This window comes from Mauremys mutica, chromosome 1 (assembly GCF_020497125.1).
Source record: "Mauremys mutica isolate MM-2020 ecotype Southern chromosome 1, ASM2049712v1, whole genome shotgun sequence".
NCBI lineage: Eukaryota > Metazoa > Chordata > Testudines > Geoemydidae > Mauremys > Mauremys mutica.
Genome location: NC_059072.1, coordinates 227,622,714 through 227,646,312, shown reverse-complemented (window position 1 = coordinate 227,646,312; position 23,599 = coordinate 227,622,714). Strand labels below are relative to the sequence as shown.

General features: G+C 43.6%; 1 protein-coding gene across 1 annotated transcript in view; it reads left to right on the top strand.

The window, feature by feature from the left end:
* Positions 1-12,864: 12,864 nt before the first annotated feature.
* Positions 12,865-23,599, top strand: part of GRPR (gastrin releasing peptide receptor) — a 36,113-nt gene continuing 25,378 nt past the window's right edge. The window contains exon 1 of the mRNA XM_045001951.1: positions 12,865-13,283. Coding sequence (XP_044857886.1) covers positions 12,865-13,283 — 419 coding nt within the window. The remainder of the gene's footprint in view (positions 13,284-23,599) is intronic.

Below are 23,599 nucleotides of genomic sequence, written 5' to 3'. Positions count from 1 at the left end.
GATATGGATGATCCCAGGTAATTGAACTGATCTACTGCCTCTAAAGCTTGACCATTGATTGTGATGTCTGCTTGCATCCTGTTTTTGTTGATCATGTCAACGTACATGCATTTTGTTTCCACCACAGTCAGGGACAGTCCATATCCCTCACTCTCTGTTTTTACAGACTCCAACATTATTTAATTGCATCAGTGGTAGCAGCAAAGAGCATTGTGCCATCTGCACAATTGAAGCCAGTTATGAGGTGTGGACCAATGGAAATCCCACCACCATCCACTTTTTCAAAACCTTCCAGGGCTTATCTCACAATAATTTCTGCATACATGTTGAAAAGACTTGGGGACAGAATACACCCTTCTCTCACGCCCTGCCCAGTGGAAAACCACTCGCTGTCGCCTGCTGCTTTTTGCATCGTGGTCTGTTGTTGATGGCAGAGAGTTGCAATGAGTCCAGTGAGGTGTCTTGGAATCATCATGTCTGTCAGCATCCTCCAAAGCTGGCCAGATTGGAAAGTATTGAACGCTTTTGAGTGGTCAATGAAAACATAATCAGAGGGTGACTGTACTCTAGCATTTTTCAGTGATGTGATGGATGTTTGTGCTTTAATCACTTGCGCCTCACCCCTCTCTGAAGCCAGCTTGTTGTAATGGTAGTTCTGCTCCTATCATTCCCTTCATGCGGTCCTAGATTATGTAGAGCAAAACTTTGCTCATACGCAGTATCAGGGAGAAGATATGATTGGTATATCTCCCTTCTTTGGTAAGAGCAGAAAGATGCCCTTTGTCTAATCATCCAGCCAATTTCTAATTTTTCCATACATCAAAGCAAATTTTCCAATGAGATCATTACCAGCAGGCAGTTTCAACTGTGTGATGTCACCTCTTTATAAAATTAATTAATTAATTCACATTAATTAAAATCACTCAGATGAATTCCCTTCCTGGATAAGCTGAAAATGTACCCTGTTAAGTACAGTTGGCAAGCATGTGGTCTCTTATATTATGAAATAGAAGAACATATAGAATATTAAAATAACCCAGAAGCATAATGAAAATGCTGTGCACACACGTGTTGTGCATTATAATAGATTGTAAATCCTTAACACTAGGATGATAGGCCAAAACTGGATCCTTTGATTTCTAAGGAGTTTGAATTCAGAACTGGGGAAATCCTATTTTCTGGTTCAGATTGGCCCTACTCTCACAAGAAGAGCTGAACTCATGAGATTTCCACTGTTATTGACTTAAATGTCTCAAACATCATCAAAGCCAACCCTTAACTCTTTCTTAAGCCTAATCTCTACCTGGTTATACCACATCCCTGGTCAATTTGTATGTATTTCTATCTCTTCTGCCTCTTTTAGACCTTTTGAGAGCACAGTGGCTGCAGTATTCGAGGAAAAGGAGATGTAAAGTTGAGTGCCATACCACAAACCAAGGAATCTCACTAACACCCCCTACTGGGCCTATGTACACATCAATAAAGAGGAACAACAAGATAGGTTCTGATGGTACTTCGTGTGTGAAGGTCCCTGTGATGAGGCAGAGAGGCCCCACACTAGGGTTAAGGAAAGCCTATTGGCCCAGCTAGACTTGCTCCATACTCAAAACACGGCTGACATCCAGTGTCTACTAAGACGTAAGCATGGCCATACTGGGTCAGACCAAGGGTTCATCTAGCCCAGTATCCTGTCTTCTGACAGTGGCCAATGCCAGGTGCCCCAGAGGGAATGAACAGACCAGGTAATCATCGAGTGATCCATCCCCTGTCACCTATTCCCAGCTTTTGTCAAACAGAGGCTAGGGACACTATCCTTGCCTCTGGGAATTTATGCCAAATTATTAATAGGCAGTAGACAGCAGTCTGTTGCACTTTACTGGGACAGCAACACAAGGGTAATTCAGAAGGCAGCTGTTACACACTGCAAGTGTTTCTGCACTCATCTTATAAGACAAATTGTTTCCTTTATACAGGATTTGTTCAAACATAAGAGAAAATAATAGAAAACAAACTGCAATAGTAGGTATAGAACAAAACGATTTGTTCAAAATTAGTACTATTGAAAACCTCTGCTATATTACATGATTCCCCCCCTCAAAAACAATATGAAAAACCACAAAGGCTAATGTGACATCATGGTGTTTCTTTAACACATTTCTCTGTGACTTGTGTCAACTAGTTTTGTAACCATGTATTTTTATTTAAAAATGGGTTAAACAGCCCAGCTGACAATGTACCATACATTTATTTTTCTTAAAATATATGTATTTGACAAATGAATGTATGTAATTGCCTTGTTTTCCCCAGATTTAAGTGCTATCATTATTATTAATAATATTGCCATTTTTGTCTGCTTTTGCATTACTTGGGGAATTGTGGAGGGCCATGATGATTGATTCTGAAGAAGAAGAAAAAGTAAATTTAATGCTAAAGAAAAGGATTTATAAACTTATGTCTGCAACATTTTACTGCAACAATTGTCTATCACTGGCAGCCAGGAGAGAAACAGTTCCAGCCTTGGCAAAACTGGCACCCACAGGAGTACACTGCAATCTCATGGAAGGAACAAATACCTGACAACAAAGGCATCAGCACCACCAGAGACTGGACAGAGCTCAGCCAGCTCCTGTATTCTCACTGAACATCCCAGTCTCTGGCAACATCTACACTAATAACTGTCCATGTGCCCATAGGCAGGGGTGTGCTATAAGCTCCTTATTGTCCACATCTAAATCCTGAAAGCACGTCTCCGAAGTTACAGAGTGAGTAAGCTGGGAGGGGATGTGTGTGGGTCAGAACACGCCTCAGGCTGTGGCATAGCCCCGTGCTCATGCCAGCATGAAGTGTGATCAGGAGCAAAGTTTATGTACCAAATCTCAAGTTGCAATAGTCCTGCAACCCGCATTCCCACAATGCACTGAACCCTTTTCTGCCCGACCCTTACCCAGGCGATAAACTTCCCAGTACCCCCGTTTTTCACCGGTAGTAGCGAGAGTCAGAACAGCTTTCTGCTGCACTCTTTTGATCAATACAGGGGAATGTGGATCCTGCTCTGAAAGCAGCCACCTGGCCTGCTGACCACACCTGGGTGCTGATCAATGTGTAGTTGGAGTACAGCGTCTTCCACATTATACCCATATCCAGTACACCATATGTGGACACACGGTGTGGGTATGGGGAACATGTGTGAGCATGTACACAGTCAAGTAATTGAGTACGCACTCCAGTTGAGACATAGCCTCTGTTTGACAGGGCAGAGGAATCACACTGACTTCTGTGTCCTTGTACTCCAGGCTGAAGAAGGTGAGACGGGACAGAGAAAACCTGAGGCCATGATCCTTAATGAGCCACAGAGCTGACCGCATGCAGGAGGAGGAGCAGGCTGTGCCATCTCAAGGAATGGTGTGCCCTGTGCACTCCCTCTGCATGCCATTGCCAGGGACATGGGGGAGGCACAGTGCTACTTGAAATGAAGTCTCTGCCGTCTCACCTGTATTGATGCTGCTCTGACCTTGTTATATTTAACAGCTTCTTGTCTTCTGCGCTCAAAAGCGCACACACTCGGCTGCCGTTAACAAAGCTAGCAAGTGAAACAAGACTTCAGGTGACCCCCCACACACCAGTTTTCTCTCCTCGCTTATTAATATTGTTAATTAGCATGGAGGTAGCCCCTACAGGCCCCAGTCAATTTCATAGCTCCATTGTGCTAGGCACTGCAAAGACTTAAGAAGACAAAGTCCTGGTTCCAAAGAGCCTAGAGATTATTTTTACTGGCCTGAGCCCGTAACATTGGAACATGTATGCTACATGTCACACTGTACTGGGCTTAGCTGGTAGCATCTTCAGTTCAATACATTCAAATTTAAATCCGACACCAGCAGCCAACAATTGTTCAATTTTGCTGCTCTGTCTATGACCCAAGAGCGGTAGCAGGATTGAATTGATTAAAGTGCAAGGTCTCAAGCATGCTTCTTGTGAGTTAGCGAGCCCATCTGCTGTGTGTGTTTTCCTGACCCTCACCAACGCTGCTCTCCCCTACTTCCTATACATATAGGCTCATCCTTCCCTTCCTGTGCAAAAAGACATGTAAGGGAAGAACATATGTGAAAATAGTTCACAGATCCTGGACTTTTCAGGGGTCTTTTCATCACTGTCCCCTCTGGAAACTGGGGCTTGAGTGATAAGGTTCTAGGAGAAGAAACAGTGTAAAATAAGCAGATTCTAGGATCCACAGGATTAACAGAGGACAAACCCCAAATGCCTGGCTTTCAATGCATATGGACTCTGGCTCACACCCAGTACCAGTGGCTTATGGCTAAGAACACAGGCATCACATACTGGATCTGTCCAATAGTCCATCTAGTGTAGGCTTCCATCTTATGTCCCAGAGGAAGGTATGAGAAATCCCATGAGGCCACATTTTCAAAAGAGCTCAGCATGTTGGGTATTGAGCTCTTTTTGAAAATCCAGCTGTGACAGTTTGGGGAATATGTCTCTGCCAACTCAAGAAATCATTTTTGTATGTAAAATATGATTTATGGTTGTAACACTCATTGTGAATTTACTCAGCCATTTGGTAGCAGTGACCTGGCACATAGTGAACAGAACAGACTATGCCTGGGGAGCTGGCCATCAAGGACCATCAACAATTGAATAGCTCTACCCTACTAGAACAATTGAGTTTCTGTCCGCAGAACCAATGACTTGTAAGGGCTCTCTGCCAGCAGCCACACTGGTGCATGGAAAATCCCAGCATAAAGGAGCAACAGTCAAGATGTCTCAGACTGCTTTTAAAAAGAGACATGCTCTCTGAGTAAGGTCAGCCATCCCAATCCAGAAACACTAGAGACAGCTGGAGGGGTGGGTGGGAGGAGAGAAGGGAGCTTTGCCTTACCAAAGAGACACTGACCAAGACCCAGGGACTCTCAGGAGCAGGGAGGACTGAGGACTTGCATTCAGGTTTTATTGTCCTCCCTAGATCTGTAATTTTCTTGTGCTGTCTAAGAGTGAAGTATGTGTTTGTTTAAGAACTCCCTGTGCAAAGCCTGTGTTCCCTGCTTTACCTGCTGTGCGTCTCTGAAGAATTAAACTATAAACCATAGTGCCTACAAGGGTGGAGCTCTGGGGGAGTGTGCCTAAGCAACTGGTGAGGGTTGGAAGATTCACCACTGGTCTTGGGGCCTAGGACAATTGGACTGCGGAGTGTCGTGTCCCAAGGAAGGATTTCAGACAGAGAGATGGCACTCAGGAATATGCTCTAGAGACCTAGAGCCAGAGATAGTGCTTGAACTCTGTCCAGAACCAGTTGGCTTGGATGCACATCTGATCCAAAGGTTGGTATGATTATGATTCTGATGACCATCCATCATGGGGCTCTGGCAGGGCTGTTGTGCTGGCCATAGCTGTCCCAGTGGGACTGCTGAGCTCATATGAAAATCTCTCTCCATTTGTGGAAGTTTTTAAAAGGGCCTAAGTGAATTAGGTTTCTATGTCCTGTTGTCTTTCACTGGGATTTAGACACTTTTGAAAATTCTATCCACTGAGCTCTTGATTATCTGGCTCTGAGCTCTTCTGAAAATCTGGCCCATTGTGGCCATTCATGGAATAAGGAGGAGTTTGTTCCTTATAGCTGTCTATTAGTGGTTGGTTTTATGACCCTTTTTAAAAAAAAGTCCTCTGTGTAACTTTGGCTAGTCTCATTATCCAATGGAGAGACACTGTAAGGCAGTTGATAGGAACAGGGTTAGGACACAGGAGACCCGGATTCTATTCCCAGCTCTGCCAATGGCCTGCTGGGTAACTTTGTGCAAGTCACTTCACTTTTCTGTGCCTGAGTTTCCTCATCTGTATAACAGAGGTAATGGTACTTCCCTTCCTTTGTAAAGAGACTTGACATCTATAGATGAAAAGCACTATCTAGGAGCTAGCTATTCTATAACTGTGCAATCCCTTTACCTGCCCATGGTGAGTAAATACTACAGTGAGTGACTGTTGTTAGTGATGAAAGGAAATATCCCAACCATATACAATTTATGTTAAGAATGAAAAGACCTCTGGGAAATGTCTTCATTGTTTCAAAATTATTGTTGCTGAATTTACAAAGGCCAGATATTGATGTTTAGATAAGGAATATCAGTGAATGTTCTATGCTTTGGTGCACTGAAATGGCAAACTAAGTTTGATGTCAACTGTGATGTTGCAGTCTATATGGTTTTATAAAAATATGCTAATGAGTGAATATAATGTAACTGGAATATGTTACATGCAAAAGGTCTCTTGTAAGGTATCATTACAAAGCTTATAATCTACTGAGTCTGATCATCCTATTTGTATAAATGTATCACTCTAGTATCTGAAACTAGAAATATGAAATATAACTCTGAGGACCTATTGTATTTATGCAAAGTGTGGGACATTAATGGTGGTTTGGAATCTTGATGACCCCCATTAACCAGGACAATTGTCTGCAGATGGCTCTGTTTTACCTGTAAGTCTTCCTATATAAGTGTGTGATGGCAAGTGGGCAATGAAGTCTTGCAGTGACATGTGATCATATCACCTGAACTGGAATCCATCTTTAACCTGGTTTCTTTCCATTGAGAAGGAGGGGGCGGGCACCCAGAGAGGGACAAAGGATTCCCAGTTTATGCAAAAGATATATAAAGGGGTGGAACAGAACAAAGAGGGAGAGAAGCCATCATGAAGAATCCCCTGCTACCACCTGAGATGGACAGGGCCGCCCAGAGGGGGGGCAAGTGGGGCAATTTGCCCCAGGTCCCGGGCCCCACAGGGGCCCCCAAGAGAATGCTTTGGCCCCGGCCCCGCCTCCGCCTCCGCCTTCCCCCATCCCCAGGAGCCTCAGCGCACCACGTACAGGAGTGGTCCTGGACAAAGCTAAAGCAGCATGGCTCGGGAGGGGCCTGAGCTCCGTCCCGCCTGGAGCCGCGTGGTAAGGGGGTGGGGCTGCGAGCTCCGGGGCCCCGCTGGAGCCACGCCACTGCAGCGCTGTCCAGGGCCGCTCCTGGACGCGATGCACTGAGGCTCTGGGTGAGGGGGAGGCAGGGGTAAGCAGAATGGCAGGGGGGCAGGGCCAGGGGCGGTTGGATAAGGGGCAGGGAGTCCTGGGGACACTCAGGGCACAGGGAGGGGGCAGAGGTTCTGGGGGTGGCGGTCAGGGGACAGGGAATGGGGGTTGGATTGTGGGCATTCTGGGGGTCTGTCAGGACTCAGTGGGGGGTCGGGGCAGTCAGAGGACAGGGAACGGGGGGTTGGTGAGGGGTGGGGTCCCGGGGTGGTGGTTGGGAAGGGGATTTCGGGGGGGCAGTGAGGGGGAAAAGAGCAGGATGGGTCGGGGATTCTGAAAGGGGCAGCCGGGGGGGGCAGGAAGTGGGTGGGGGTCAGATAGGGGGCAGGGCACAGCCTTCCCTACTCTAAAGCTCATTCAGCAGTTTGAGGCGTGCAGACAGCTATTTAACACAAAGAGCCAAGCTATTATCTTTTCCATGGGGGAGGGATCACATGAGAAGAGCAATATCCTACACCACCTACCTCCTTCCCAACCCTACCAAGGGAGACCCCCTCTCCCCTGCATTCCCCGAGACTCCAGAGGGGTTAATTCAGTGGTTCTCAAACTTTTGTACTGGTGACTCCTTTCACATAGCAAATCTCTGAGTGTGACCCCCCCCCCTTATAAATTAAAAACACTTTTTTATATATTTAACACTATTATAAATGCTGGAGGCAAAGCGGGGTTTGAGGTGGTGGCTGACAGCTCACTGCCCCCAGTAATAACCTCGTGACCCCTGAGGGGTCCTGATCCCCAGTTTGAGAACCCCTGGGTTAATTTAATTTTACCACCCTGTGTCCATGCATGTGCTATTTTGAACATTTCAGTTTTCACAGCATAGGCTTATCCCAGATTCTGGAACAAGCTCAAATGCTCAGTTCGTGGAGTATGTAGATAAGCTATACTAAAGACAAACCCACAGTAACCGTCTCCAGTTTGTGAAGGACCCCGTGGAGCCAGTCTCTGGAAACAGATACATTCATGGAGGTTAAGTCCATTAATGGCTATTAGCCAGGATGGGTAAGGAATGGTGTCCCTAGCCTCTGTTTGTCAGAGGGTGGAGAAGGATGGCAGGAGAGAGATCACTTGATCATTACCTGTTAGGTTCACTCCCTCTGGGGCACTTGGCATTGGCTACTGTCAGTAGACAGGATACTGGGCTGGATGGACCTTTGGTCTGACCCACTATGGCCGTTCTTATGTTCTTATGTTCTAAGCTAAATGAACCCAAAGTTATGGAGACATATATGAGTCAAGGAAGCCAGCAGAGTATCAGAAACCTGGAAAAATCTCTGACTGGATGGGCTCAGGCATTTGGTCACAAGCTGAGGTGGTTCAAAAGTTTTGGATTTTTTTTAAGCAGAATTTTTTTATTGTTTCTTTAAACAAACACAGCAAGCAACAAATATTTGGCCACACACTTCTGAAATCCCAAACCATATTCAGGTTTTGGCAGACTAATTTCAGCTTTTCAATTAAAAAGAACACAGCAAATTTTGAAGGAAAGCAGACATTGTCTGTGATTTTTTTCTGCTTTTTAAAAACCCCTAGTTTTCAATCCAAAAAAAGTGTCGACGGAAAATATTTGTCCCACCCTTTTAATGAGCTTTAGTGCCTTTTAGCACTAGCTGATGCTGAGAACCAGTGATACCTTGTAAAGGTGACTTGAAAAGACGTTTTCTCAAAACTGGGTTTGTGCCACGATGCGGAAGGTTTTTAAATTTTTATTTTTCCCAGGGCTTCCCCAGGAGGGTAAGGGGCAAGTGGGGCAATTTTCCCTGGGCCCCACAGAGGCCCCCACGAGAATGTAGTATTCCATAGTATTGCAACTTTTTTTATGGAAGGGGCCCCTGAAATTGCTTTGCCCCAGGCCCCCTGAATCCTCTGGGCAGCCCTGGAACTGGAACAAGAGCTGTACCAGGGGAAAGAATTGTACCCAGGCCTGGAAGGTGTCCATTTTTTTCTGAGAAAAAATCTTACTGAAGCATCTCTGAGGGTGAGATTATCTGTATTCAGTTTGATTAGACATAGATTTGTGCGTTTTATTTTATTTTTCTTGGTGACGTACTTTGTTCTGTCAGTTACTACTTGGAACCACTTAAATCCTACTTTCTGTATTTAATAAAATCACTTTTTACTTATTAATTAACTCCGAGTTAACAACTCAACATTTGTGTAACATAAATACTGTTTCAAGCTTCACAGTATTTGGCTTTTCCTTCTCTTGCTTTGTCTCTTGAACTTTCCATTCTGTGGATCTCCATTTCTAATCTTCATCTTTTCCTTTTGACAAACCAGGCATAAGGTTTTCTAACAACCTCTTGTAGCCATTGAAAACATACCATGCTGCATGGCTGTTGTCCATTCTCCTTTTCTCCAGCAATGTCCCCTCTCCCATGCGGTAGGTGCTACTATTAGAGCTTCTCTTCTCTTCTGCATAGCCACATGATCCCATTTCTGTTGGACTCCCATGATTTGGCTCCCCATTACCCTGAAAGGAAACAAAGGCTGCTACAGTAACCAACAACAGAGGCTGATAGACATTTTGTGTGTGTGTGTGTGTGTGTGTGTGTGTGTGTGTGTGTGTGTGTGTATCCATTTTTCTGAGCCAAGTGCATGGTATGTTCTTAAGAGTAAACTTTAACTTTGTCATACCTTTTTGTTTCAAATGAGAATAGTGAGATTTATTTCTTTTCCTACTCTCTTCCAGTAAGCAGTGGGGCCCTGCTTTGACCGAGCAGTCATTCATGTGCTTAACTTTAATCATGTAAGTAGTCCTGGTTGAAGTGAAGCATGTATTTAAGTTCATTGCTGAATCGGGGCCTGAATGGATAGCAGCAAAGCTAGCATCAAGTGCTTACGTAGATCACATGGTTGAGTCAAAACCCAGTTACCGATAGGTTACAATGCTCCCTCTGACCCTTAACCCCATTTTAGCATGCAACTCATGAGTATCTGGCAATTAAAGTTTGTTCAATGATATTTGGAAATATTCAGCTCAGTCTAACAGTCAGTATTTATGCTTTTTAAGAAATGTATTATTTGATTCACCCATCCCTTCTTGTGAATAATTCTGGTAATTGGTAGCTTATTTTTAAACTTGCAAAATTACCAGGATGCAATCCAGACCAGTCAGGGACTGTATCACCATGTGCCCCATAACCTTGGGTGCCACACAATGCTTTGCTGCAGTAGCTCCCAACCTGAGCCACTCACAAACAGCCTGACAGCAGGCAGGTCACATCCTGAGTGTCTGTGTATAGCTATAGCCCTGGTCCAACATCTCTGATCCCAGGAGCCTGTCAGCAAACACCAGCCACATTCCAGCAGCCTTGGTTATTACCTGCAGGGTGACCCCAACCCACTCCCAGGTCTGATTTTCCCCAAAATGTGTGTTCTGCACTGACCAGCCCTCTCCTGGACAGTTTGGATAGTAGAGGTCCACTGCCCCTGTAAAGGGTTGATATCCAACAGTTTGCTACTTTAACTGGAGTTACCACACAGCCCAGTTTAACCACAACACTGGATTAGTTTAGATTAAAAATAAAACAAGTTTTACTGCAAAGAGAGAGATTTTAAGTGAGTACAAGTACAAGGTATTAAAGTCAGAAATGGTCACTAGAGAAATAAAGATAAAATGCTTTCTAGTAGTGAAAACTTAACAAATTAGACTTGATTCAAGGTAAAATCTTTACCACAGGTTCCCAGCAACATAGCTGACCAAAGTCTCAGGACAGGATCTCCCCCAGGGTCACAGGGCTGGTTCCTTTGTCTTCTCAGGTGAAAGAGAAAGAGAGATGCCTTGGGATGTTTTTGCTCCTCAGTTTTGTAGTCCAGTCACCCTCTGACGTGGATTCTTCTGAGGATTACCCCTCAAATCAAAGTGTATTCAAACAGTAGAGAAGGCAACATGGAGTCTGACAGAGAAGATGGCTCCATACTCTTTCTTCTCCCATGTGTATGCTGAAATTCAGATTTCATTGTCTCCTGCCATTTCCCCCCTCTGGCTGTCTCAACGGCCCTGTTAACTACTTATATGTAAATTGAGGTAAACACATTCCTTTGTTTAGGATAGGTCTGTTTAACACCTTTCTCCTAGTCAGGGCTTTGTGGGTGTGAACATGTGCTAACAACGGCATGCAAGGAGAAGTCATAACTTTACAAATAATGTTCCTACATATATTTCACCATGATATTATTAAAAGCAGCAAAGAGTCCTGTGGTACCTTATAGACTAACAGACATTTGGCTGCTTTTACAGATCCAGACTAACACGGCTACCCTTCTGATACTTGACATGATATTATTGACCAGCAAGTTATTAGTTTTCAAATGATACCTCCCCAGGCATATTTTGTACAATGATTATTACAATACCAGGTAAGGTGTAAATATACAGATGCTTTCGGTCACAACCAGTTGCAAAGGTAACTTTCAAATTACATAACTTCATTGAATTTTTAGTGTGATTTAAATTTACCCTCATTTCTTCAGAAGAAAGGGTCCTCATGTTGTGAGTTGCAATTCTGTTACAAAGCAGTGAGGAATTAGTCACTTGGAGTGACCTAGATACATGCTTCATCTAAATGTGTATTATTGTTCTGTGTATACAATTACATTGAAAAGAAGTGTTTGGATCACTAGCATGAAAGGCAACTCGTAAATAGAAATTCCTGAATTAAACAGTAAAATTTACCACTTCCCATAGTTGCCATGGAATTCCTGAATTATAGCGATGTTTCCAATAATGTGCAGATTTCAAGCTGCTTGGTTTATGGCAGTTGCTTAGTTTTCATAAGTGTCTACCGAGGCTAACTATAATATTGATTTTGTCTTAATTGGTCAAGTTCAGTGGAGTTGTCCCGGGGGATGATTTTATTTTATTTTATTGAAGCAGATTGAATGTTAGAATGCCAACACTCTCAGTTGCAAAGATATAATTGCTGGGCAAACCATGGTATTTGCAGGCTAATAAAAGAGTGTTTTTTAAGGCATTCCCTGAACCACATCCAAGAGTGAATTAAATGAGACAATGAAGCTCTTTTTGCTTATAATACTGAAAAAACCAAGAGGAAACAATAACACAGTTTTATTGGTTTAAAGAGTTAATAGCGGCTTCTTTTGTGATCAGGCAGTGATTAAATTGTCCAGCAGGTGGCTGGCATTCTCCAGCAGAAGCCTGCAGCTTCCATAATATTACTGTAATCATTTAAGCAAGCTTGCTATCCTCCTGCAAAGCTGGGAGAGTGTTGACGTCCAGAGGTTCCTGCCTATAGGATCAGAGTCTTTAAAAGAGCTGTTCCCTTCCCTCACGTTTAAACCCAGCCTACAGCTACAGGTTCTGAGAACCGGAAGAGACTGGGAAATGCAGTTTGACAGCCACTGGGAAATGCAGTTTGACAGCCACAATCAAAAGTTTTGCAAAATGTAATTCAGACTGAACTCTACTCAGGAGCAGTATGCTGAGGCTGAGAATTTAACTAGCCTGGATTCTGAAAATTCCATGTGTCTATTTGTCTCTTAATTTGGTAAATGGCCTTTTAGAACTGAGTACCGGTAATACTTATTCGCAAGCCAAATGAATGAGAGGGAGAAAAGTTCCAGGATCAAACTGATTCCAGATTATGGAAATAGTTCTGTTTAGTGACTTTTAAAAAAAAATTCACACAGTGAAATATGACTTTCAGTCTCTTCTGTCTATTTAAAAGACGCATACAGCAAGAAAACTCAACTCAAGAAGCTTTATGTGAGGATTTTTGAACAAGAAAATTATCTTCCAGTAGAACCGAATTCAGACAATGGCTTCTGAAGAGCATTTTCTTCTAGACTTGAAAGTGGATAACTTTATTCTTTGCAACATCTCCATCAATCAAAGTGCAAATCTTTCCATCCCGAGTGATGATTGGTTCTACCCAGGTTTCCTGTATGCCATTCCAACTATTTATGGAATCATCATTTTGATAGGACTTATTGGCAATATCACTTTGATTAAGATCTTTTGTACTGTGAAGTCCATGAGAAATGTTCCTAATTTGTTCATCTCCAGTCTGGCTTTAGGAGATCTACTCCTCTTAGTGACCTGTGTCCCTGTGGATGCCAGCAGGTACCTAGCTGACGAATGGCTCTTTGGTCGAGTTGGATGTAAACTTATTCCCTTTATACAACTCACTTCAGTGGGGGTGTCAGTCTTCACACTTACAGCTCTCTCAGCAGACAGGTGAGCCTCCTACTGAAAGTCCGAAATGTGATCTAGACTTTTATGGACCCACAGGCCATATAAGGTACAAATGCAGATAGGTAAAATATATATTGTTGCCAATTTAATTTAGTAGATTAATGCAATTTCAGTTTATTTCTGGTGTTCATGCCTCCAAACACAAATGTTAGTGGGGAAGTTTTCTGAGGCTACACTGAGTCTTTGTACGGATTAGTTAACAATGTCAGTTTAATTTAAGGCAAAGAAAAAATAATAGAAGATGAAGATAAAGTTAAAGCCTGGTGAGAAAAGTATCCATTAGTGAAGGATAATTTGTACTAAGGCAGTATTACAAGTTTTTTAAATAAGATGATTTAGTCACAGGTCTTCACCAGGTCATATTTCAAGAAGTGTGAAGACACTGAAGTAGCAATTTACTATAGGTGAAATCACTTCTCTCTGATGGCTCAGCTTTCACATAGCTAATTTCATCTGAGGCAACAGTTTATCATGTATGTTCAAAATATCCAAAATTAGGTGCCTGACGTTAGGGACCTAAATCCATATCAGACCCCTAAGTGGCTTGATTTTCAGAGATCCTGCCCTCAAAAAGAGTTGCCCTGGTTCACTGATTTGCCATTATCTAACCAAAACTGATCTGTGCTATAATTTCTGGCAAACATGTTTCTCCAATTAGTGTTCAATTTAGCTATAACATTCTAATATATATATATAAACACAATATATATATAAACATTTGACTTCTTAAAACTGCTCAGGGTGTAGGAATCAAGCTGTTTTAGATTCATGTAAGGCTTTTTTAATCAATTTTACAAACTTTAGTCTTCAAAAGTCAACAGACATTTAAATTGTAATATTACGTCTAAGGATACAGCCTACTTTTCTGCTATATTACAAGAATTCACTTGCAGTACAGCTCTTACATAAATGCATGCCTATGTCAAATAGCCCGGAATATCTTATTTGCACTCTGTGCTGCAGAACTGAAGTAACTGATTAATGAATAGTGCTTTCAGTTCTGAAACCTCTCAAAGGTACCAACTCTTCCAGTAAGAAAAATGGTGTCAGTTTTGTTCTGCACCGAAAGACATTATTTGGATAGTATTTGCCTATTCATAAGGAAATCAAATATAAGCTGCTCTGCATAGATAGAATTAACCATGTGTCAGTCTGGTTGGGTTTTCCTTCAAAAATCACTTCAAATATTTTCACTGACTCCTAGATATGCTCTGTGGCTTTAAAACAAAGAAATAAAGGCCAGCCCACGACCCTTCAGAGAGTGGTTGAATGTCAGTGGGAATGGAATACAGTTTTGTAGTCACAGTGATTCAACAACTGTATATTAGTGCACACATAAAGACACCATTATCAGTGTCAGCCCTAGATAAAGCATACACCTTAATGAAGGCAATACTTTTCAGTCAATTTGCTGTAAGAGAGGCTAGAAAACGAGCAAAGCTATACAAATGCACCAGAACAGGATCTTATCCACCTGTGCTCTTCATTTCTGTGTGACAGGCAAGTGGGCTCTTCACCTAGCACAGCTCATTTGAGAGGTTACTGAAAAGCAGGGATCTGTAATGATGGTATTTCTTTCTCTAGAAACCATTGAAAATCAGTATCCTTTCTATGGGCTTAATATAAATCACTCAAAACATGTCAGAAAAAGAAGAGTTCACCGTAAAGGACAAATTACACCAAGGGAAAGATTTGTTGCTACCTGGTCACATGCCAGTAAAAGCAAACAGTGCAGATGCTTTTACTGAACAATCTGTGAACACAAGCTACTCCTGGAACAAGGGAGCTGAACAGAAAACTGCAGCTGTAGCAAGCTGTTTTCCAGAGACTGAAACTCTTAATTTCAGCCCCATTTGAACCCAAAACCATTTGCCCATCATGCTGTGCTGATAGTTGAAAAATGTACCACACTGAAATGTTGTTTTGGGAATATGACTTAAGGAACTAAGGCACCTTCTTTCTGGCACAATCTGCCCACTCTCTGAGGTAGATTTTGAACTCACTGTATGAGGCTGTATCCATGAAACAGCTATTAACCTTAATTAGAGTGAAGAAATTTAAATCCTGTGCATCACAATGGAACTGTTCCTTTAGGGGCCTTTTCTGTTTAGTTTACTAAGATTTTTATTTTGGTTATTGTCAGTGCTGCTGGGACAATATAGTTGCAAAAGAACAGGGGGTCACACTGGCCAATTTCCAGATGCTTGGTAATATAATGTTTATTTTCTGGAGACTGTCAGCTGACGTTCCAGAATCCAATTAAAACTTGCAGAATCATTTAAAAAAAATGTCTCTAGACTTTAACCCTCATGGGTACAAAGAAAGCAGTACAAGTGTGAACTACCTGTAAACCAATGCTGTGATCTCTGCCTGAATCAGCAGCCAGTCTGAGATGGTAGCTTTAATGTGTATGAACTTTGTCATTCTTCTCAGTAAAGTGTTGACACTGAAAGCCAGTGGTTACAATTTCATTGTTTACTATTTCAGTGTTGATCAAAGTATGTGAGGAAGGACAAGGAGGGTCATATTTCTGAGGAGCTGCTTAATCTACTTTGAGTGGCATCCAAGCCCCACTAAAAGTAAGCTTAGTCCACAGAACTCAGCTGGGCATCTGAGTCCCACCAAGGAGGAGCATAGCCAGGGGCGGCTCTAGTAATTTTGCTGCCCCAAGCATGGCAGCACGCCGCGGGGGGCGCTCTTCCGGTCTCCAGTCCCACGGCTCCGGTGGACCTCCCGCAGGCGTGCCTGCAGATGCTCCACCGAAGCCACGGGACCAGCAGACCCTCCGCAGGCACGTCTGCGGGAGGTCCACCGGAGCCGCCTGCCGCCCTCCCGGCGACCGACAGAGTGCCCCCCGCAGCATGCCGCCCCAAGCACGCGCTTGGCGTGCTGGGGCCTGGAGGCGCCCCTGAGCATAGCCCAAGGATCCTAGCAGGGCATGCCATCCACATTAAGGGGAACTACATCTGAGGGGCCCAGTAGTGCATCTGATGGTCACTAAGGGTTTGCTCAGGAGAATCTGAACCCCACTGCCCTATTATACCAAAGCCATGGAGCCCAGGAGAGTGTGAATATCGGCACAGCCCATTTTTATGTCTCCAGTGGAGGGGGCTTGTCAAAGCATCACAAACTTTTTTTCCCCATTCATCTTCTGCATAAGAGTAAACTCAATTCTAGTGTGCCTCAGGCACCGTTAGCAAAGTTGCACTGTGTTGACAGAAAAAAATACTATTATTATTGTTTATTGAAGTGGTATCTAGAGGCCCCAATTAGGGATCAGAGCTCTATTGTATTAGCTGCTGTAAGAGCATATAGTAAAAATAGAGTCCCATGCCCGAATAGCTTATAGTTGTATCTTACAATTTAAGCACAAGATGAGAAACAACAGGTAGAATCAACAAACAGATTGGGGACAGGATTCATAAGGTAGCAGTGAGATGAGTATGATAGTATAATAAGCAGTAGTCGCTGCACCCTGTTGTGTAGGCATCATGGCAGAGGTGAGTTTTATGGAGATTGGAGAGAGGAGGGTGAAGTGACTTTGCAGATTTTTCTGGGGAACTACTCCCTTGCAATCTTGCTCTGGTGTTTACATTGAACTAATTTGGTATGGAAATCAGGGAGAAGGAATAAATAGGAAAACCCAGATGTTTGACCATAATGACACTTTAACCAATGAGCCACCACACTATTTAACGTTGCTTCTAGTAGAGAAACCAGAAGAGCTACAAAAAACATAATCAGACTGAGTGCCACAGGGAACTTTATATATTTATTTACTTTACTGATTTTCTTTTAATTGCCAAATGCACTGAACTTATCAACCAGGAAAAGTTTAATGAAAGTACAATGTAGAAGGAATTTTTAAGCTCAAGATAAAATAATTCAATGAGTTGATTCAAGCCAATTTAACATACCCTGTGCTCAGAGGAAGAGAGCATCCCAATTAGCAGAGTCCATGACAAGCTTACTGCAGCACATGGCAATAAATAACTCTTTAACCTTGACAGCCCTACACACATACACACAAACACACACTGATTTTTTTGCCAAGTGCAAAGCGAAATGGCTATTTAATGACAGTAAGAATGATGTAAACTGCAGCAATGAAATGTGACTTTTCCTAATTTTTTTTCATTAATGAAAAATTAAAGTTTGTATTTTATGGGCAAATGTTCATACTGCTCTGGTTTTCTGAAGTTAATTTTAACATCAATTAATCCATGGTTTCATCACCTCATGTGGTCGCTCTCATGTCTTTCCACTCTGTTGAAAAATCTGTTCCACCGGTCTCCAGTCAGATCTGGAATCTTTAAGAAACAACCCACTCAAAAAAATGCCACTCATGATGAGCTTTCAAGGAAGTGATCTTACCCTGAAAGGTCATTTCGACTGGCTTGGAGACATTTGTATTTCCTTTACAGGAAATTTTCTTTATGCTCGTTCTTCCCTTTGAGCCTGTCATAAGGAAGAATGAGTTCACTGGGACAATGGTATGAAGTTTGTGATCTTTAAGCAGTTTGTTTAGCGTTCCCTAGAAAGAATTAACAGAACTTCTCTGTTGAGCGACCAGTTGTGATCTCAGGCCACAAAGAGACGCAGTTCAGTAGTATAAGGCCTGGTCTAGATGGGGGGTGCAGGGGGAAGGGGAAATAGATCCAAGTTATGCAACTTTAGCGACGTGAATAACGTCGCTGAAGTCAACATACTTAGACCTACTCGCCGCGGTGTCTTCACCATGGTGAGTCGACTGCCGCCGCTCCCCTGTCGACTCCTCCTGTGCCTCTTGCGGTGGTGGAGTACAGGAGTCGAAGGGAGAGCGCTCAGGGGTCAATTTATCGCGTCTAGACTAGATGCGAAAAATCAAACCCCGCTGGATCTATCGCTGCCCGCCGATCCGGCGGGTAATGTAGACATACCCTTAGAAACAGAATGTTCTAGAGGAATAAGCACAGGACTAGGAGCAATGAATTCCTATTTTCTAATCGTAGACCTGATGTGGACTTCCTCTGTTAACATAATTACATCACTTAATCTTTCTGTTGTAGTTTTCCCATCTGTACAATAGGAATATGACCACCATCCCACCACACAGAGTGTTTGCAAACTACAGTATGAATGCTAAACTTCACTAACATACACACAAAGCCCTCCAATGATTTGCCCTGCAGGGACCTACAACTTATTTAGACAATTGAACTGTCACTTGCAAAACTTCTGTCATAGTTAGCAGCTATGCACAAACACCAGGACAAACTTCTGAGCTCTATTTCTCCTACAGTAGGAGACTAGGATGGGGAGCTGAAAAGCCTCTAATCCCCCATTGATTGGTTAAAAGTGGTTGTACCCTAAAACAGGGGTTCTCAACCTTTTTCTTTTGGAGGCCCCCAAAACATGCTATAAAAAGTCCATGGCCCAGTTGGGGGAGGGCTCTGGGCTTCAGCTGGGGAAAGGGGGGCTTATGCCCCGCCGGGCTGGGGTGGGGCTCAGAGCTTTAGGCCTGCAAGGCAGGGGGCTTGGGGCTTTATCCCCATGGGGTTGGGGGGTCTGGGTATCTCTCCTGTGGGGAGCTTCTACCGGGGCTTGAGTCTCCAGGCTCAGGGATTCTGCCCCGTGGGGCACCGGGGCTTGGGGCTTCTGTCCTGTGGGACAACATCTGTCAGGGCTCAGGGTGCCGGGGGTCTGGGCTTCAGACCCACAGGGTGCTGGGGCTTGGAACTCTGGGTTTTAGCTCCGCAGGCGGGGGCTCGGGGCTTCCACCCTGCAGGGTGCTGGGGCTCAGGACTCTAAGCGGCCCTTCTTGGTGGACTCCCTGAAAGAACTCGCGGTCTTCCAGTGGGCCATGGAGCTCCGGCTGAGAACCACTGCCCCAAAGAATCATCTCACAAACTATCTGCTAAACCCTGAAGCCCAACCTGTGAATAATAGTGTGATCATAGTAGACAGGAATCAGTTAAATTATAGGATGTGGGGAAACTGTTTTGCTGGATGAGAGGGGCATGCTACTGACTCTTTACTGTTTATTTACTCTTTATGTTCCAGTAAAGCCCAGAGGCCCAATCAGGGTCACATCCCCATTGTGCTAGGTCTGTACAAACCAATAATAAATTCTTTAGTGCATAGACTGTTTAAAGAAAAGACACAACATTTGAATGAGACAACAAGTGAGGGAGGGGGCACAAAGCAGAGGTAACAATAATATGAATGTGTTTTCAGGTTGGCTACATTGTGCACACATCTGCTCAGCTGTGTTGGGTATGAGCAAGGAAGGTTGTATCCTGTGCAGTTTGGCTTTGTATCCACCTGGGTGGCTGCTGGCTTCCTGTGAGCTCTTCAGGGGTGTAGAGGCAGATAGGAAAGTGCTAAAGAGTGTGAGGTATTTCAAGCTGTGCTCCATGACCTATCAGGCACCATTACTGGATATGAAAGAACAGGAAAATAAGTAGTGGCTGTGTGGTGGGAGAGAGGTTTGGTGAGTCCTTGGAGAGAGAGTGTGTATGTTTTCTAAGGTTTGTGGGTAAACCCTGCTGGAGGAAGGCTGTTCTTCTGGGTTATTGTCCTATCCTGACAAAGGACAGGAGTTTTTGTGGTAATGTTTATTAAATCCCACACAAGGACTGACTTCATCTGCTTGGGTGTATGCTGGACACAGCTATATGGCGAGAGCGCACACGTCTAACACTAACTAACCCATCCAGAAAAGTCAAAACTGGCTGTGTAGGTGATGCTTTGAGAACTAAGAAAAAAGCCAATTCATTTAATTATCCCTGTCACTGGAGGTTTCTCTGTTGGTTTGTAACTGAGCTTTCCCTCAGAGAATGAGGCTGACAGGCATTTTATGTTTTTTTATTTAAATGAGCTGGGCTGCCTTGCACTGAACACACGCTCTCAATTTTTCACAGAGATTGTTAAAACAAATGTCAAGGTTTTCATGCAGTGAGTTACAAGCCTTTCATCTTCCCAATGTAATCTTGTTTTGACAAAACACAGGAGGAAGAAATGTAGTTGTAGTGAGTTTGCAAATAGCATATTTATTGTACGTGTGGACTCCTTTGGGAATCTTAGACATAGTCTGCGGTCCCCCAGGGGTCCACAGACCACAGGTTGAAAACCACTGTTCTAGATGATCAAGGTGTTAATACTGGCAGACTGCAGGGTTGTGTGCCACTCAGCTCTTTCAGAAAGCTGCATAGTTATAGAATACAGCAGCATTTGATAAACTTATGTGCAGGAATCATCAGCATACAGTGAGGAGCTAGATCTACAAATGGGACTCAGGATCACCACTGCAATGTCTAACTTTAGGTGCCCTGACACCTAGTGAAATCCACAGCCCTGAGTTAGGTGCCCAGGTTCTGTATACAATGCATGGGAGAGTTGGGCACCTAAGACTCCAAATTCACAAAACCCAGCGTGCTAAAGTGGGAAGCTGTCTAAGCTAACCAGTAAGAAGGTGAGGGAAGTGGCCTAAGCCCCACCCCTCAAAAGGACTTGGGCAGCTTTCTTTGCTTGGGATTTGCAGCTGTGAGCCCCCTCGTGAAGTTAGGTGCTTAAGCCATACCAGTCCTTTTTCACAAAAAATGAGGAGGTAGGATCCCCCCACAATAGCCTAGTGGTTGGACTCTCTTCCAGGCTGCAAGAGACCTGGCTTCAAGTCCCTACTCTGCCTGATTCAGAGCAGAGAGCTGAACAACGCATGTATTTTGTGGTGGCGTGTCTGATCTGGTTGGCATGCTCTATGGTGGCCCCTGAGCAGTCCTCCCAGATTGGGCTCTGCAGGCAAGATAGGTGGGGAAATGCCTAGTTTTAGGGGCCTGCTGGGACTTGGGCATGTAGCTGTGACACTGGCAGACATGTAAGTACCTAGGGGACTTTTCTGGTGGAAACTCAGGCAGCGATGGGAGTTCAGCTGCCTACTGGGTTAGGCAGCAGTAAAGTGGGAATTTTGAGGATTGAAATTTTGGACTTAGGTGCCTAAAGTGGTAGTTAGGCACCTAAGTCCCTTTGTGGATCTAGGCCTTGGTTGTTTACAGTTGAAGACAGTGGTAGCTGTAGTAGTTCAGGGCTTTGAAAATGAGGCTTGAGGTGTCTAAAGTGGGGTACTCAAAAATTGAGGCCACTTTTGAAAACGTTGGCCCTAACATTTGACTTTGTGTTGTCTTGGACAGCTGCAGAAAACTCAGATACAACTGACTGACTGTCCTATGCTTAGACTATGTTGTGTCCCTTACAGTAAGTGTGACTATACAAATAATGTGCGCTTCTCCTATGTACTGTTAATGCGGTGTATTGATCCTAAGAAAGCCATGAAAGGAAAAGAAATCCAAACCCTTTGGGAAGATATTTCCAAGGACTCAAAATTAGAGAAGCCAGTCTCCTTACCTGTTGAATTAACCTCTCCTGTTCCCTGTAGACATACAGCACACGTTAGTAACAATATGTATAATCCCAGCAGAAAAGGTAATGCCTGTAGATTCATTCAGCTGTCCAATTTTATTACTAGCGGACTATAGTGTCTAGAGTGGGATTAAATAAAACAAGCCACGGTGAAATAAAACCACAATGTGGCTTGCTTTTCTACCCAGATTGGATTTCCTTGCTATTGTTTTAAAGGTTTGATCTTTTGTGGCTGACAAAAGCTTGAAATCATATTTAGCATGGGTTGTAAAACTTCGATGTGCATCTGGGTTATGAATGTATTCCAGGCAATCTAGCAATAACACTTCATAAGTTATGGATTGCTTCCAGGGCACTAAAGCACTGTTTTCAGATAATCTGCTTGTTGTGCTATAATTTTCTGTGTAGTAATGGGAAGCTTTTGAGTGAGGGCTGAGTAAACCATTTTCCGGAAAAACAAAAGATTGCCTGTTCCAGCCTATGAAAATTTGCTGAATGGTTCCCTCACAATTACTTTCTGGGTTCAGATACGAGAGTTCTGAACCTGAATGTTAACACTTCCAGTTCAGATAAGAAAATCTGAACGGGCTGAATGGCTTGGGTTTGATCTAACTCCCATTTAATTCAATGGAAAGTCTCCATTGACTACAGTGGGAGTTGCATAGGGCCCTTAATGGATCGTTTCCTCGTGATTGCTTTTGAATAGTTCTTATTGTGCTGCATGCACGGTATACATGTAGATATGCATATCTCTTTTGCTTGATGTACAAAATCTTACATCCTGTGTTGCTTTCCACTGTGTCAACACAATACAATCCCTTATAACAGCCGCGGTTTTAGTTTGCATTAGCTCAGCTCCTTTGTCTATCTGCACCAAGAAAAACAGCGCAAGCAGCATGAGCTTTCTTAATATTTTGATTACACTTCCAGTTACACCAGATGGCTTAAATATGGTGGACCGAATTCCATTATCAGAAACACATATAAGTCCCTTTTCAGTCAATGGGACTTATGGATGAAAATCTGAGGGGAGATTTAGTGCTAATGGGCCAGTGTGTGTGTCAATATTTAAGCAACAGTGGGATATAGGTGGGTTATTATTTAGTATTTGATGTTGCTAGGCATTGCTGTAACAGAGACAGGAACCCTTGCGCCATTCTGCTAGGCAGGGTCCAGACAATTAACCAAAAAGAGCTCTGTTTCTGTCCCAGGGATCTCACAATCTATATAGCAGATGGAACACAGCAAGGGATAAAACAGAAAAATAGGATGTAAGTGAATTGGGAGGATGAGTTTTCTGTAAAGGGAACAAGTGTTTGTGACAGATATTAGTCATGGCCATCAATTTACTACTGGAAAGTGCTTATGCCCGGATCCACAAAGGAATGGAGGCATTGCAATGCTCAGCAGCGCAGCACCTAGAAAATCACAGGGACAACAAGTCAGAACTAGGTTCCCTATACAACAAATGGGGAGAGAGAGGCACCGTAGAATGTGATCCACAAAAGCCAGCATACAAAGCAAGCAGCTGCCTAAGCTAGCCAATGGGAGATGCCAAGAGAAAGGGTATGTCCTAAACCCTGCACCTCTCTCGGAGTGAGGTGCCTACGTCCAGGCTGCAGGGAGGTGCCTATTTCTGCTTAGTGTTCCATAAACCAGAACCCTTCTCCTGGAGTCTGACAGTTTCAGCACCTAAGTAGTTTCTTGTAGGAATGACTTAGTTGGCTGCTTCGCACTACACAAGACAACTGTTCCACTGTGGATAAATACTTACAATAGTCTATGGGCCAGAAAGAGTGGGAGCAAGAGAGTGAGTGATTCCATAGCCTTGTGGTTAGAGCACCCACATAGGATCCAGTCCCTCTGCGCCAATCACTCTTTCATTATTTATCCAGCAGAAC